Here is an 18568-nt window from a genome sequence, read left to right as displayed (position 1 = left end):
TTCAACATACTGCTGAATATTTTCAGCCAAATTTTCAGAAATTGAGCTGACAAAGAAACAACTGTATGTTTCAAGCTCATTGACTTTGCTGTGCTTTACTTCAGAGCCTTGGGGTAAATTGTACTAAACCTTTAGTACATTTAGCACATTTTCTGATGGTCCTTAGATAGTTCCTTAGAGAACAGTACAAAAGAGAAATTACACTCTTATTAAAAATACAGGGATCTAGCTGACTTCTAGTTTTTAGCTTTTAAAAGATACTTTTCTTTCATTATTTCCAAGAAGAAGGAAAATTACATGTCCTTAGGGCTGTTTGTGTTTCACTTGCTTAGATATGACTTACAAAACTAAATTAAAATGCAGCTGATTCCTAACAATAAAAGTTTTAAGTAATGTGTTGAGAAATGTCTCTGAGCTGGGTTAGACATTTCATAATGCAGTAACAAAATCATTTTTATCCTCTCATGTACTCTGAGTTCACATATAGTTGTAATTGCAATTTCAAAACCATTTTTTCAGGAAATATCATTCAACTTCATACAGACCCGATTATTAACCAGCAAATCACACTTCCCAGTTTTAAGAGCATGTGTACGTGCTCTACGTATACTTTGATACTCGCAAGTCAGAAGTTTACTACTTTCTGATATTTGTTTCTTTCTCCATCTTGGTGAAATTCAGTAGTGGTCCTTGTTCTGTTTGTAGAGAACAGGCTTTCACAAGACAGTGGTTTATCATCAGCACCTTTCTTGGCAGACACCAAGAATCCTTAGATTTAATTTACTCCAACAGATCTGTCTATGTTCTGCCCTCACAGCTTGATCAACTGGCTCTATTTAGATACCTATGTGTCACCAACAGTTAATATCTTGCAACTTTAAAGATATTAATGGATGAGTATGTACGCTATCACACCCCAACTTAAATAGCTTGCTTAAGGCAAAAGAAATAGGCAAATGACTATCAAAACTTTGTGCCCTCAGACCTGGATATGGTGCTTGGTTCCTGGATTGGTTATTTTTTATATCCTTCTATGGATTTTCCTTCCCTAGTGCATTCGCTATGTATGCTGGTTTTCCTTACTAGTGAAGAACTAGATCAATATTAAATGCAGCCTGTCCTGTAGTTCGGACATGTAGAGGAAGCCAGTAGAATTTTCAAAAGTATATTTTTTGCATTTCTATCTAAGTGAGGGTACAGAAACAGATTTAATGTTATATTTCTGTTACTCAAAAGAATGTGGATAATGTATACAGCTGAAATGAAGGCTAATGAATCATATTAGCAACTCTAACCTCTTTCGTTTTAATTTCTGAAATGTCAGGTTTTGTTTTAAAAAGTAATAAGAATACCTTGAAATGCCAGTACTTTAGCTAAATTGCCAAAAGCAGCTTTGCCTGTAATAAAGCTATTGTGGGCTGGAACATTTTGATCAAGCAGTGCAGACTGATGTGTTTTGCTTGATACAATTCAGTGAATGTGCTGTTCTTGTGCAATTTTCTATATGAGTCTGTTTGGAAGAAAATACAGTTGACAAAATTTCTTTGACTTGCAATAAAACTTTCTCGAGTTAATTCAACAATTATTTTTAAATAATAAACTGATACACATCACTGATCTTTAAAAAGCAGCTAAGTTTTTCTATTAGTAAAAAAACATGCGTAGCCAGGGAATCAGGATGATGCAGATGCAGTCATTTAAAATACAGTTGATTCACTGTAAAATTGACTTTTAAGATTTAGGTTTGCAAATGAGTGGTTTGGAAGGCCAGAGTTGTTTTTTCAGCCAAGCACCATAGAAAGGATAATGAAGATTAAGATGCCTTCCCCTATTTGTCTTATGTTTCTGCATTTAGTTCTGGAGGAATCTTTTCTGAACTTTTTATGCTGCAGACTGGTGTGTGTACATATAGATGCTTCACGAGGTTTGCACAGTGACTGTGAGACTGGCTGCTTGCTGGAATAGAAGCCTAGATTACAGGCATGCTAGATTTACCGTGGAAAGCAGGATAAATTAAATGGCACGGAGTTGTCTGGTTCTGCATCAGGTATTTACAAGAACACTCTTAGGTGTCTGTCAGAGCCGCTCAACTGTCTTTACTTTACAATTTAGCTTACTATGTATATATTATTTTAGCTGTATTTTAGACTCCATCTGAAATCCCGGTATCCCTGACCTCAATGTAATGTTCTCTGTTAACTGGGTTTTGTCCTTCTGTCTGCTTATTCTCTCAAATTCTGAATGGGAAATGCCACCTGATATTGATTGCTGTAGTATGTATAGTTATCTGTCAGAAAACTAGTCTGGAACTACTGACATTTCTTATACTGACCAATAAATAGATTGTAGTGATTTGCCTGTAACTGACTTGGGCTCCATAGGTTAGTATAGCATTCACTGAACCATCCAGTCTTCCTTGCTAGTCTCTATTTACTTTGTCTGTCTTTCAATACTTTATTTTTTATATCTACTTCTGATCTCAGAATTGAATGCTGCAAGCAAGTTTGTGTGGCATTTTGATATATGCCTTGGTGATGGTGGATGGTATTGTAAAAGCCAGTGACAATTCCTGTGTTTGGTTCAGACAACTAGTTTTGAATGTGTTTTGGTAGAATGCCAAAAGCTACTACCTTGTTTCTAAGTGATCAGTTTGGTTTTTATGACATTCTGTTCAAATAGTTGTTGAAAAGATGTCCCAATTTAAGTACAACAGCATAGATATCTATAAGAGAAAAAGTAAGTATGCATGTTCCCATCAATTAACAGGCCCATTTGAATTTAGCAAATTTTCAGCACTTTAATTAGGCTGAACAGGCTCCTCAGAAGATAGTAAAGAGAATAGGAATCTCCAGAGAGCATTTAGAATATTCAGCACACTGAAAATGAGATTTTTTTCTTGTGGAGGTTCATACTTTTTTCCTTTAATTTTAAAAAAGACCAAAGGCAGTTTAGTTTGAGCTGAGGTGCTGAAAACAAAGTAAGCTCAACTTTGGGTGCTGAAGTAAAGCTATAACTTAGGATGTTTGGGGCTTTACATTTATATGTCCTAGTTCATAATGAATTATATCATCAAGATTTGTACCTCTGTCGACTGGCTGCACAATCTGTATTTTCCTGTGTAAAAGGATGGCTTTACAAGCAATTATCTGCATTTAAACGGATGTGCAGGTTTTACTGGCATGATGGACTGAGCAAATTGTGCGAACCATAAAAATGCCTGTACTTTTTTTATTTGGTACTATCCATTCACTCTAGGGATGCATAAAATCTGGTAGTTATTTAAGCCTTTAAAATAGGAAAATATCTGAACACAGAAGTTGATAATAAATTTGGTACTTAAGCAAGAAGAGATACTTGGTGGATTTTTGCAGATTACAACTTGTGTTTGAGAGGAAAGGTTTATGATTACAGTATTAGTATCTGAGAGAATCAGGAGCTCAGAAAGTAAGTGCTGGCTACATAAAGGAAATTAAATGTGCTGTCTAGAAAGAGACAAATGAGTGCCAGGGAAGGGACAGCATGGGAAATAGAAGTGGAGGAATGTAAGGTTAGAAGAGTAGTATCAGTCCATAGAAAAAAAAAGAATTTTTTTTTTTTGGAGGGTGGGGTGTTGTTTGGTTTTTGTTTTGTTTTTCTTTTTAATTAGGTCTTTTGCCTTTCTTCTTGTGGCAGATATTTATTGTCTTTAAAGAAAACAGGAGAAAAAAAGACCCAGCTTCCCCCAAAGAGGCAATTTGCCAATTCTTATTTAAATACAACAGCACTTTCTGCTGGTGTGGTTTAAATGAAGTGGAATCAGATTAGTGTAAAGTCAGAATAAGACTGGATAGCCAATGATCTAGTCGGGTTAGATTTATAGTAAATTCACTATAAACTGAAGCATTATAAACCAGGACAGTAGAAGAGTCTGAACAGTTATGGTCTCAATAATATGATGTTTAAATTAATTTTGGGTCAATATATTTGAAAGTCAGGAAAGTACTAATATAAATTATGTTTGAGGTTGGCCGATGCCATTTAACAAGATCTGTTCAGAGTTTTCTTCTACAGTCCTTATACTCTTGTGTGGTATTAAGGGGTTCCCACATGTTCTTCTGTAAGCATTTAGAAAATTTTCTCCTAAATACACTACTCACAAGCACTTTTACTACTTTTATATGCAAAAGCATGCTCTTGGCCAGGAATCCACCCAAGCACTACATTCGCTACAGGAATAGTGGCCACCCATCCTTCTTCATCCACTTCTCCAGCTGCCATGGAAAACTATGGTTTTCTGAGGCAACTTTACATGAATGGGACACTACAGAGGGTTGTTAATGTGAGAGCAAATTAAATTGTATATGCTTTTATGTCTTTTAGAGATTTGTTGTGTGATAAGGGAGACTAAATAGTTCAACTACTTAAAAAAATGAAAAAGGAGTTGGACTTAATGAATGAAGAAGGGCTGATGTGTAAAATAATAGTAAGTGATGTATTTCTGGGCAGGCTAATTCTCTCACTAAGATTTTTACTCATGACATTTAAGTATTTTTTGTAAATCTGTCCCTTGTCTCCCAAGCCTAGTTAGCAATTGCTTCCACTGAAGGGCCCAGTAGAATATATAATAATAGAAATTGCTGAAAGAGCATTATTCAGTGCATTTGTATCACCATATCCAAAGAGAACATTTTTCGCTTAAGCTTTATGCAAAACTGGTCTTTCTCTTGTCAAAGAAAGTAAACACGTAAGGAACAGAACAATTCACGTAGTTGACACCAGTGTCACGTATACCAGAGTACATATACATCTCTTTCTGCTGGGTTTGCATGCCTTTCATAGCCTAGAGTCAATGGAGAAACATGGAGAAAGCAACATGGTGATACCAGGATATCACTGCCTTTGCTGTAGCTAGTATCTTTATTCCTGGAAATTCCTTGATATGCTCAGAATAGCAAAGATTGCATATAAAAGCAGGGCAGTAAACCATCAGCAATTAAAAAAGTGCTGAAAGACAATGGAAGAAGTCTGAGATGTCCAACATGCTGAGCAGCTGGATCAAGCTATTAGCTTTTTTCCCCTGTGCAGTCCTGAAGTCAGAAAAGCTTTGATTTTAGACAATGTCATATAGTACCCATTTATTAATAGACCTCATCCATCACAGTTAGCCTGTACTGGGTGGAAAAGAATCCAAAAAGAAATGTGGGAGAGTTTCAGAGCCAGTGGCATATCCCTTTTGGAAGAAGGCTGACACGTGGGATGTAGTCACCCATGTGTGGAAGGATGTAGAGGGTGTAGTGGTCTGACTCAGTGTAACCCTAATGTTTTCGTGTCAAATGTTACTATATTATACACCTCTCCTAGTTATCAGCAGCCTTTATTCTGCTACAGGAACTGAAAAACAGGCCAGGGAGGTCTCTGTTTTGCAAGAATGTAATTTGTTATTGCAGATTCACTTCACCTTTTGGACAGTCACCACATAGGTCCAGTAACTCAGGTTTGAGCACAGAAGTTTTGATGGATCGGTTAAGCGCTTGGTCAGTCACCTACTCATACCAATGATAGTCAGGATTTTCCTCTCTTTCTTTCTCTTCTTGGTCAACAGTACAAGGGACAATTTCCATAATCATTTTCATTTGAGAAATTTTTTCCTAGGTATTAAAGATACCCTGTTTCCTAGATTTACGAATACTTAAGTTATTGCAAGTACATTGTGCTGTACGTAGAATTGTACATGCTTCAAAAGTGTTTGTTGTACTACTTACAAAAATAGCAGATTACAAAAATGGTATCCATTAAATGAATAAGGAAAGTATGATTTGAAGGTCCACTAAAATCAGAAGATACTGGATCTGAATATTAACAAGTCGTCTAGATGATAAGGTCTTCTGAGAAATCCTAATAAACATAGGCTAAGAAGTTTACATAGATTAAGAAAAACATAAGACACATGCACACACATTTACCACTTGTACCTTTCCCCCAAACTATTTTTAATGAAGGAACAAAATCCAGTCTTGTAAACAGCTGAAGTTCTTCTAGCTGCAGTAATACGATTTCTTAAAGGCTTGTATATGACTGGAAAGTGCATAACTAAATCCATGTTGACTGTGCCTATTTATGACAACCTGGTTCATAAAATGTGCATATACAATACTTTTATATAGTCAAATATACAGTAGAAGTGTTTTAACATAGTAGCTCTATATTTTGAGGTTTGCTTATACTTTGTAATTTTCTTGCTTGATGTGACTTTTGGTGAGTTTTAACATTTGCCCAGCCAGTCTCTCTGTCTCTGTCTCTCTCTCTCTCTTTCTCTGTGAGGTTCACATGTAAACTGATTTAAAGATTGCATAATGACTGTTTGGCATATCCTACAGGCAAAGGTCCAGAAACCCTTTTTGCTGGCTATAACCTCAATGATAATGAGTGGCACACAGTGCGTGTGGTTCGGCGAGGAAAAAGTTTAAAGTTAATGGTGGATGACCAGCAGGCCATGACAGGTAGCGTGCCATTGTGACTCCGTGTTACGGGGGGGAAACACAAAACAAAAAATGACAGAAGTAAAATGCCTTTATCTGAATGCAACAGATGCTCTTTTCTTTTCTTGGGTAAGATCCAAAATCCATGTCATGCAGCTTGAAATACTGGTACTACAAGTGTGCTGTTACAATTTATATTAATGTTACTCTAATGTTGCTATTGGAATTAATGAAAACCTTCATGCTGACTTAAATTGATGTTTTTATACAGTAATTGGTGAGAAGTCATTTGATACATCACTAATGAGAAGGCAAGTATAATGCTTTTGGCAACACACTAAATTTATACTAAGGTTAAACTCTAAGCCATTGATGTAAGAACGAATTTCATAAACATTTGAAGGATATTCTGTTGTGTTTTAAATCTTGCATCAGCTGTCCTCAAGAATTAAATGTTAGGCAACAAACTAAATACTAAAGTAGCAGTTGGGGTGGGAGAAAAAACATGACACAAATGCTAGCAGACGTTAGAAGTATATTCCTATGCGTATATTATCAGAAATTATAATAGAGAAGACTTTGATTTTGTTCTCTTAAAGATAAGGCTTATATCTGTGCGACAGTCCTGGCTTCTGGCTCTGATTCCTTGCACAATACAGTGTGCCTAATTTTGTGTTAGGTATTTAGTATTTTCCTTTGTTTTTGTGTAGTATTAAATAGCATTAATCATTGGTTCTAAGCTTTGTTAAAATGGTAACAACTTTAATGTTTTTTTTAAAAGGAAATCACCTTCTTTAATAGTCCCTTTTCACCTCAGCAGAACACTGAAGACCATGTCACTGGTAGAAAAATAATTGCTATGTATTCATATAGTTGCAAGAACATATTTTCTAGAATCAGAAATTACCAATATATCTTCTACAGGTGAAGCAAAAATTAGTCTGTGTATGTGACGATGCTTTGAGTCATTCTCCCAAGAAAGTAGATGGCCTAAACCAGTTATTTTCTTTGTGAAAATAAATATATAGTATTAGAGGCACTATACTGAAAAATATCCTTTTGCTGCTTCAACTGCAACTCAAATAATAAGGCTACTTTGGGGATGTTTTCCAGTTAGAGGAAGCTGTTTAGGTCTGAATAAAAGATAATGTCTAGAATCAAATGCACATTTCCTGGGCTCCTTGTGGCAGATTTCTTATTTATAAATGCTACAGGTTACAAAACCACCAAGAAGTACTGTTTTCACCTTTGAGTGCAGTCTCAACTGCTCAGTGCAGCTTCAGAAATGTTCAAAATATATGTGAAAGATTAAGGTGAAAACAGGAGGTTTCTATCATATATAGTCTAGTCAGGTGAATTAATAAATAAAGAATGCAGAACTGTAAGTTCTTGTAATAACTCTTCACTGCGGGTAACTGTAGTTACTATCAAATATCATGGTGTTGGCAAATAGCTGAGAGAGTGGAACAGGCTTTCTGGAGAGGTGGTCGATGCCCCATGCCTGTCAGTCTTTGAGGCATTTGGATAATCTTGTTAATAACATGCTTTAGCTTTTGGTCAGCTGTGAAGTGGTCAGGCAGTTGGAGTAGATGATCATTGCAGGTCCCTTCAAACTGAACTATTCTATTCTATTTTAGCTGTTAAAGCTAGTGAGACTTTTCAGTTGCCTCCTGACCAAGCAAAAGTGTTTCCTATGGGTTCAACTCTCTGGTATGACACTTGTATCCTTTCCACACGCCAATACCTCTGTCAGAAGCTGGCCAGCTGACTCAAAATCCCTCTCAGCTCTTCAGGTTGGAAGTTGCCTACATCTGCATAATCCACAGGTGTTTAATGTTCTTCATCCAAGGGGAGAAAGTCATCCAAGTATTTTGGAGGGAAAAAGTCTTCCTAAACTCCCTGCAATAATCTGTGTGGCCAATCTGTAGCCTCCTCTATCAGTGAGGAGAGAGCTGTCATGAGAGAAGGAGCTAGAAGGAACTTGGAAGTCTGATAATGTGGGAAACCTGCTTGGTCCCAAAACACTACATTTTCTACATGGAAAATCTTTATTGCCATGTAGTGCTGTGACTTTTTTTTTCTTTTTTTTCTTTTTTTTTTTTTGCAACACAGTGTTGTTGCCAAAGCCTTCATGAGCTTAAGTTTCAAATGTACACAATGCAATTAAATGTGTGGTAGCTTTGAATTTCCTAAAGGGGTAGTGGAAGAGTTGTCATATCAGATTGGAATGCTTTTGCTCTAAAGTGCTTAGAACTTTTCTTCAGATGTCCCAACAATCAGAAATGTCGTTAAAATATAACCTAGTAGTTATTAATGTGAAAGGTTATTACAACCTTATAGGGACCATGAGGAAGAAACAGACTTTCTCCCCAAAATTCCAGCTTCTCCTTGCCAGACACTGTGTTTTCCTTTTTTGATTCTATTACCTATGTCATATATGAAAATACAAACTATCAGATCCAGAAAGCTTAGGCTGGAGGGGAAGCCATTAAATATTTCAGCCTGACTTTCCATTTTTTTACAGGTTATAAATTATCACATATTCATCCATGGATTGAACTCAGTTATCTTTGACAAATGCATAATTTGTGCGTGGATAAATAATATCTTTCAGAATCATAACTAGCTTTCATTGGAAGTCATACAGGTGACTTTGAAATTGTAGTCATCATAGAAGAGTATAAATACTTGCAGCCCTGATGCAGTTTGTTTTCTGGAAATGTATAGAAAATAAAAGTGGACTGACAGCGGTCACTACAGTTGGGTAATGGGAAGGATATCTAGTTTATGAAGAGAAATTCACTTGGACTTTTGTATGATGTCCCATAGCATTGCAACAGGTAATGCATTTTGTGCACCAACCTGACAAGTTAAAACAAAATAAGCAAAACCTAAAAAACCCAACCTTTGTAAGCACAAACTGCAGTCTCTCTCTTCCCTGCTGTAGTTGCAGACACTGTGGAGCATTAAGAGACTTCACAAAGTCTCAAGTCCTGTTTAGCATGTTTGTACAACTGAAATGTTAGTGGGAGATTTGGGATGTGAGCCCAGATTCTGGAACTTTTTTATTACTATGCTCAAGAAATAAATACATTTAAGGTAGTGAATGTAGTGAGGATAGTGTGCTACAGGCCAAAGCTTAGTGGATTTTTGCCATGACATTTATGCAATGCCGTCTGAAGTGATACAAGACTGCAATACATAATGTTCCTCTCTCAAACATGATCTTCAGCTCTCTGGCTGTGATCCAACATACAGCTCTTGGCCTTGAGAAAGTTACAGATTTGGCATTTTTCAAGACAGCTCCCTGGCTCATTCCTGCAAGGAAGAACCCACCTTTGCTGAATACATCAGGGGAAGCAGTATCTTCAGAACTGATGCTTAGAAACAAAAACATCAAGAAGGCTGTCCTCGAGGATTAAGGTGCCTCTTGCAGTGCTCAGCCATGACTGCAGATCCCAGATGCTGATGGTGTTTAATGACATCAGTAGAGTTAGGTCTTACGCAGAATGCATCGTGAAGTTAAGCAAGCTGCTTGTAAATATTTATCATAAATTATTAGAGCACTTGTTTTGTGTGTGTGGTCTGAATGGTGTTCAAGCTTGCAGACCTATTTTCACTGTAACTTCAGTGATACCTGTATTTGTATCTCAGTGCTGTGACTTAACCTCTTTGTGACTTCATCTCCCTTGGCAAAGCCTGAATATCTACATTCATCTTGCCCTTGTCTTTTCTCTGTTCAAACACGTGTGCCCAGACACTTGCTTGTAAAAGCTATGAAGGTACAGCAGTTTAAGCCTCCTTTGCGGCTTTCTGCACCACTGCTAAACACGTCCAGCCTGGGTCAGAGCTCACACTCTCCTCTTAGAATATTATCGTCAGGGAAGAATGGGAGAAGCTCTGCTTGTCAACTGTGGGAACTTGTGTTACAGAGCAGTTTCATGCCAGTATTTATTCCAGCTTGGCTAGGTCTGCTGTTCACCTTCTTTGTACTCCATGAGAGACATGAAACAGCTAGGGAACTGGGGAATCTAGGCCACAGTTTGCAAAAGGTACAATAAGTGGTAAAAGTGATTAGCAATAAAAAGCTGGTTTGTCATCATACCCACGCAATGTGACCATGAATCAGCCTTGTGATAGTACTGCCCTACTTTTTTTAAAATAAGCATGGAAAAAAATCTAAGCTCTGTTACAAAAGGGAACTCTTCAGTGGACACAATTTTGATGTGTTGCGTAAGGTATTTAATAATTATCCTAAGAACTTACCTGACCTGTACACTGTATACCCTGGCAGTGTTGATCCCTTCCTTCGAATTAGCTATACAGTCAGCAAATCTCAGGCTTTCTGCTGTGCAGAGTCCTTGCGTGACAAAGAATGACTCAAAGGTAGCTGTTAGGCTTGGTTTTGGCCACCTTTCTGATGTAAGCAAGTCCCTTGCTGTTTTCAGGATTACAAGACACTAGTGTACACCCTTGCTGCAGGCTTTCTGCTTCGTCCATCTCTTAGGCTCTGCCTCTTTCTCCCATGGTTTATCCCCATGGTATAAAGTAGTTGCTTTTAAGGAAGGCTCTGTCCACCCTTGCAGCACAGGGATTTGCAGCAGGGCCAGTGTTAATGTACCTAAGACAGCTTAAATGGGAATCACAGAATCATTAAGGTTGGGAAGGACCTTCAAGATCATCAAGCCCAATGCCACCATGCCCCCTAAACCATGTCCTGAAGCGTCACATCCACACACATCCTTCCTTCTGCTTGGCAAATCATGCACTTCTAAGCAAAACACGTGAACTAATGTCCCCCAAACTCCTATGCCTCCCTTCCATGAAACTCTTAACACCGTAGTTTTAGCTCTGAGAGTTGCCTTTGTGTTCTTCATGTTGTGTTAATTAATTGCACTTGCTTATAGTAAAACGATGTCTGGTGAAGTGTAGCAAAAGTGAGGGACTTTATTGGTAGTTTGATATACTGCGTTATCGTGCTTCAGTTTAGAAATCTTGCTGTTGGCCTTATGCGAACATACTGAACTCGGTGGAAAGGCTCCCAGAAGTTTACTGGAGGTTTGGATGAATTCAGAAGTATCCTCTTTAGAGCCAAAAATTGGCCTTGTACGTTCTCAAAAAATGTGAAATTGATGCAAACACTTAATCACATGGTGCTTTCTGACTTCCCATTTCAGATGCTAACATGTGTTTTCTTGTTACTATTTAAAGGTCAAATGGCTGGTGATCACACGCGGCTGGAATTCCACAACATAGAAACAGGAATAATAACAGAGCGGCGCTACCTGTCTTCTGTGCCTTCTAATTTCATTGGGCATCTACAGAGTCTTACATTTAATGGCATGGCATACATTGACTTATGTAAAAATGGAGACATCGATTACTGTGAGCTAAATGCAAGATTTGGATTCAGGAACATCATAGCAGACCCTGTAACCTTTAAAACAAAAGCAAGTTATGTTGCGTTGGCCACGCTACAAGCATATACATCTATGCACCTTTTTTTCCAGTTCAAAACAACATCTCTGGATGGATTGATACTTTATAACAGTGGTGATGGAAATGATTTCATTGTGGTTGAACTAGTAAAAGGGTATGTATAAATCAGCATAATGACAAAAAAAGTCTATTCAAAATATATACAGGAGAAATACAAGGAAAAGTTCAGGATACAAATCTTTGTCTGACTGGACATATATGATTGATGAATGTTTCTTCATGTTAAACTTCATATGCTTTATTGTGACTTTTTCTTTCAGATGAAGCTAGATGCCTGAAAAATATGAAAGTAAACAATAGGTATAACTTCTATAGTGTTTACCACAAAGAAGTACTAGTTTGTAGCCTTCCTCTTGTTCTCTCTCTACATACGTATGCATGTGTTGGTACTATGGAGTGCTTGTTACTTTCCAGAAACTTGAGACTGCATCTCAGCTCACCTAAACAAATGGTGATTACTCTGAATTAAGGTTGCTTTCCCATTTGGCATTCATTGTTGTCTTCCAGTTTTACCAGCACTACTGAGGAGTATAAGGAAATAGAAAATATTAGACATATTAATTAATGCCCCCTTGCTATGTAAAGAAAAAGGAAACTTTTCCAATTTTTTCTTTCTTCCCAGCTATTTACACTATGTGTTTGACTTGGGAAATGGTGCAAACCTCATCAAAGGAAGTTCTAATAAACCTCTGAATGATAACCAGTGGCATAATGTGATGATATCAAGGGATACCAACAATCTCCACACTGTAAAGATTGACACTAAAATCACAACACAGAGCACAGCAGGAGCCAGAAATTTAGATCTCAAAAGTAAGTACAGCAATTCCTGTATAATCTACAGTAAGGGTCATTACTGTATCATTGTAGAATGATAACCTGAATGAATAATATATGTAAAGTACAATATAATTTTGTAATACCACATGAAATGTTTTATTTTATAATAATTAACATGATCACAAGGTACGACATCTCTATGTTAGGCTGGCCGTGCCAGTTTAGTAGGAGCTCTGCATGGTTAGGTACTACTTTATACGTGTGAAAATGCCACAGGAAAAAAAGTAACAAATGGTAAGAACAGAGTGGCCCATATATACCAAAAGATAATTGGGAGACTAAAAGAGCTTTAAAATGCCTATGAAAAAAGCTTGATTTTTACATGAACTTAAGTTATGTAAGTGGCATGCAGAAACCACAGTCCAAAGGCTACAAAGGCTTTGCAGAACTGATGATCTCCATGTTAGAGAACTGGGGGACATTTTGACCTGTCCCCCACTGTTCAGTATTCCTCATAAAACCTACCTTTTGTTGAGAAAATAAATACAATGTGGTATTTGGATATCATAAAAAATCTTGTAAGTAAAGCATTCTTATGTGGCAGTCTTACGTGAATCAGTTATAAATACAAGTTGCCAGATGTATTGAACATATAAACATATACTCACCTGAATATGTAATATGTTATAGTTTCAATTGCAAGGTGGGATAAACTTTGTTTTATAGGTCTAAACGTACATTTTATAGGTCCAGCTAGATTCTTAAGATCCATATTTATAAATCAAACTGATACATATGCATATTTTAAAATAAGTAATAGTATTCGTTGTAAGTATGGGCTTCTGAAAAGCTGATTTGTATCAGAAGAAAATATCTTGTTGAAAGAATGTATAGCTACACTTTTTTAATACTGCCTGCTTAATCAGACATAAGAAAATATGTTCTGGTCATGTGGAAGAGTATCATGTATTTTAACGTTCTTTCGAAAAGTTCTTGTTAGGAAAATCAAAATTTCATAACAGTCAAAGAAAATTTGATATTTCAAAAGCCAGGGTGTTCAAAGTAGACATTAATATTCCATCAAGAGCTTATTCCTTGCTGGATTTTCTTTTAACTACCTCTGAGTCACATATAATGAGCTGACCTTAGTAATTATTCTGGATTTTGTGATATTTTACATGTTTGCTTCACTTGAAAGTGCTATTAAGATTGTAAGAAAGACTGTGAAAACCGTATCTTGGTACGTCATAATCTTCAATAAGAGCCTCTTTAGCAGAAATGCTTTGTTTATAAATTAAAGCTTTTTGGATGGCTCACACTCCATGCTCAAAATTGTATTTGAAATTTGTGCTGTGTTCTTCCTTATTTTTGCATTCCTGTAAATATGTTTATTGAGGCAATGTAATATTTCAACGTTATTTTTGATACTGTGGAGAAAGCATCCACTTTATTCTTTCACGGTTTTTGCAATCGTAAGTACTACTTATGCATATGCATATATATGTATATGTATTTAGTCTGGGTTTTTTCCAGTATATTAATTAAACATGAGTAGGAAAAATAATCCTGTTAAGAACCGATAACTAAGTTAACACAGTCATTTTATTCTACATCATCTTCAACCTGAATGTGGTGGTTTGGTATGTTGCTTTATTTAAGAAAAGCAAAAAAAGTTTGAACAATGTGCTTAATAAAGGCACTAGAGGGCACTGTTATTTCACTAAAAACACTGCTTGACAGCGAAAGCTCATCAGCGAGGATAACCTATTAAATCCAACATTCCTTTGTTTTCTTCACTTTGAAAATTCTACTTTTGCTTTACCCTTTTGAAGTAAAACTGTATCCATAGCTGGTGCATTTTCTAACCTTGAATTCCAGTGGAAAAAAACTGAAGAGAATGAAAAAACATACTGAGATTTGAAGCGAGGAAGGTGAATTGTATTAGATGCTAATTTTCTGTAATTCACCACCCAGGAAATGTGGCTAGTAAAAGAATAACAAGCCTGACATATTCAGTACAGTGTTATATACTAAGCATTTTTCTCAAACTGGTCTAGCATACACAGGTCCTTGACCTCTGTCTTCTCATAGTAGGATGTTTAATTTTATTTTTTTAATATATTCTACTACATTTTGCTCAGTCAGCTTCCTTAAATATGGCACAGCATAATCATGAGAATTTTTGTTGGATTTTTGGGGGAGTTCAAATTGATGTATTTTAGCCAACAGGCTAAAAAAGGGGGAAAAATAGCCTTTCATTATTTTTTTTCCCTTTCTGTTCAGCTGAAATGCTTTCCTGTAGCTTGTTCTTTTCTATTTTATGTCAGTGTTTCTTATGGTGACACATCTCTGTTATGCTATAAACACTCCATACACTTTACTGATACAAGCAGCTGTGGTTAATTCATTAATACTAAAATAGTGTAATATTAGCCCTAGCAACAAAGCAAATTCAAAATCATACTTCCATCTAGTGACATCAATAATTCTGTTTAACCAAAGTTAGCATTAGGTGAAATACAAATGTGTACAGATAATATAGAATCTGCAGCCTTTCTGAGTAATTGTAGAGTTACCAGATTTCAGATGCTGAAATCCAAGCTAATCCTGGAAAGATAAATCAATATATGCAGGTTTTTTTCAAATGCACAGTGAATTCAATATGAAGATACGACACAGATTGTGTTGTAGAGCCTGCAGAGGATGCCAGTTGTCTGGGAAAGCAGACAGTTGCCATAAAATATGGGAGAGAATACCGACTACACGTTTCCTTTGGGGTATGGGATTTGGCTACACAGCATAGAAAGTCCATTATTACAGGCATGGGTTCCTTGTGTAACCTCTGGTACAATTTCAGTGGACTGGAGTGGATACCTGTGGAAACACATGTATTAAGTTCTCTTAATCATTTTATCTTAATTAGAGCTTAATTATTGCTGTAATGAGATGGGTAAATTATAACTTGGAGACAAATAGATGAGTGAAAATAGTTCTGTGTTTGGATTCTAAGAACTGTGTTATTTTTCCTAGCAGAGAAAATTAGCAAAGTGTACTTGGGTGCAGTTCTAGGAGATGACCCATGAAGATAAATGAGTCTTAACAGCAAAGGCAATGCAGCTCAAGCCTGCCAACATTCAGTTACACAGCAAATTTGCTTCCATGTATTTCGTGAGCAAATTCCCTGTCCTGCTTTCAGTATAGCTCAGATGGTTAGCATGGCTGCAATTCAAGGCCTTCACAGAACAAAATAGTTGGTTGTAGGAGAATTCTTGCTTGCTGTACTTGATGCTGTGCTCTTATGGTCTTGAGGGATCCGAGTAGCCTTGAAGGGGCAGAAAAATGCAAGTGGAATTGGAATTTGACTTGTAGTCTTGTTCCTCACTGTTGCCAAAGAAAAAATGTCTCTTCTGTTCAGACTTGTAGGTATTACAACATCTGTAATGTCTCTTCCCTCTCTACATTTTCTTCCTGTGGTGTGGGAAATTGGAGTTCTGTCAAAATTATTTTTTTAATAAATATTTGAAGACACATGATCTCCTTTCGAGGAGGAGGAACATCCTCAAGCATAACTTTGTACCCACTTACCTACTAGGGTTTAATCTTCCTTTTTCTTCTCTCCTACAGATATAAGCACTATTTTAATCCCCAAGTTTTCACCCACTTTCTTTAAACAGCAAGCATACGAAAACCTACAAGAATCCACTCAGAATTACTGTCAGAAAATTAAAATATTTTAGCATTTCAATTGTTCATAAATTGAAATGAAAAGTTGAAATCTTGCACGCCCATGGAATAAAAAGCTAAGGAATGCGGCTGTTATTTTATATTTCCAATAAACAGTTACAAACTTTTCTAGGATTTAGTCGTTTCAGTACTGAAATCCCATCCCATTACAGATTTTCTAGCTGTGATATATCCTCCAGGATGAACTGCTGTCATCCTAATTTTGATATCAAGCTAACTATATTTTATCCTTTTTAAAGGAAATCACAGTCAGAAAAAAAAAAAATCCTACCCAACTCAACATTTATGGTTTGATTTTTTGCTACCTGTGCAGCATTTCATACATCTTTAAGACCTGCTTTTTCTGAACTGGCATCCATACTTTCAGCTTGTCTCACTCTGTTATTCTCTTCCACATTACGTTCCCAAATGTCAGTTTTAGAGTCCGTTGTAAGTCATATGTCATTTTTGTGTTGTTATATCACTGCATCCTCAAAAAAAGCTATTCATATTAGAGCATACATCAGAAACAACTTCCTTGGATTTAAAAATCCTGTCTGGATCTCTTGTCTGTTTTATTACTGTAGTTTTTCACTGGCCTCTGGCTTCCTCTATTACATTGCGAGATATGGGTGCTGTTGCTATATACATTTGCCTTTTCATTTGCTGTTTTTGCCATTAATGTGAAAACAGCCTAGTCTGAAGCATCTGAAAGAAAAGTAATCGTATTAATTTCTGGTATCACCTCAGTGGTTTTGTAAATGCACTTTAAATGTACTTCTTTCATGTGCATAAAGACTCACTTGGCAAGTAATTCATCCTTGTAAACTTTTAATGCAATTAACTAAATTATCAGTAGATCTACTGGTCTAGCATATTCATTGATGATTCATAATAGTCACTTAATCTATTGATATTTCATTGTCAAAGTAGGTTTTTCATGCTATGCAAAATGGAGCTAAGTTAGTCTTTATCATAAAAATTTCTTGTTCCAGCAAAGGAAATTGAAATTATTACATTTTCATATAATATTTGTCCCTGTTATTTTATATTGAGCCCATTATTATTGTTGCTGCACTGTAAGTTCTTCTTTATATTACAAGGTCTATCAATGGCAGTGATCCTTCATATTTGTATTACTAAGAAACAAAGCTTTAAGAAGCACAGAAAAACATTTTATATAAAAACACAAATTTGCACAAATGAACCAGTATTAACGCTTAAATTTCTCAAATAAACATGCATGAGCTAATTGTAATGACCTTGCCAATGGGCTGTGAACTCTTCATGCAGAAATAACATTTTGTTCCAAATGCAGAGTTCTAAATCCTGCAACACTAAATGGCTCTTCCTAATGTGATCTGTTGGAGTAGACAATGGCAAATGCAGCTGTTGTTTTCCTGATAGTGTTGGGAAAGAAGCTTCTGTACAGATGGAAAAATATGGATCTTAAAACTGAGCTCTTCTTTGAGACTGCCTGTGTAGCAAAGATATACAGGCAGATTAACAACAGGAGATTGGACAACCTGGTCTAATGCAGATTCCTTTATGCTCCTTTCTTTGCAACTTGTCACATACTGCTTCTAAACAGCTATGTTGTCTACCAGGCTGTGAAAACAATTTTGGCAATGCTAAGCCTTTGGAAATTGTATCCAGATTTCCAAAATTATGAGATGGGAAAAAACCTTAAAATCTACTCCAGCACTTCTGGATTAAATAAAAATTAAAGGAAATACTCTAGTGTTTGTGCTGAGCTCTGTGAAGTCAACATTACAGTAGTCTTTCAGATCACTCCATGGTAAGGGAAACTTTTGCTTTCTGCTGCTTCTCCCCTGCTCTTTTCAGTCTCCTACACACATACAAATGTATAGATTTGCCTATATTTCTGCAGCTGTTTGGCATGCAGGTTATTACCATTGCTGATTGTGGAATTCCTTTCAAGCCATTCTGGGATACTTAGTAAAAGTTATGCTAAGGATAATATAGGAAACATGTATGCTCTTAAAACTTACAAAAAAATTGGGATATTTAGTGTCAATACATCCCACTGAACCGTAGCACTGCACTGGCCAAGAAGCGTGTCCTAAACTTGTTTTCAAAACGTGCTG

General features: G+C 36.4%; 1 protein-coding gene across 24 annotated transcripts in view; it reads left to right on the top strand.

Annotated features, from left to right (window-relative positions):
* The window catches only part of NRXN1 (neurexin 1), a 744403-nt gene that overhangs the window by 336505 nt on the left and 389330 nt on the right, over positions 1-18568 (top strand). For all 24 annotated transcript variants that reach the window (XM_081997814.1, XM_081997813.1, XM_081997811.1 and 21 more), the window contains 3 exons: positions 6357-6479; positions 11670-12051; positions 12580-12770. In XM_081997814.1, coding sequence (XP_081853940.1) covers positions 6357-6479; positions 11670-12051; positions 12580-12770 — 696 coding nt within the window. The remainder of the gene's footprint in view (positions 1-6356; positions 6480-11669; positions 12052-12579; positions 12771-18568) is intronic.

This window comes from Phaethon aethereus (genome assembly GCF_964289735.1).
Source record: "Phaethon aethereus genome assembly, chromosome: 3".
Lineage (NCBI taxonomy): Eukaryota > Metazoa > Chordata > Aves > Phaethontiformes > Phaethontidae > Phaethon > Phaethon aethereus.
This window is presented reverse-complemented; position numbering and strand designations above follow the sequence as displayed.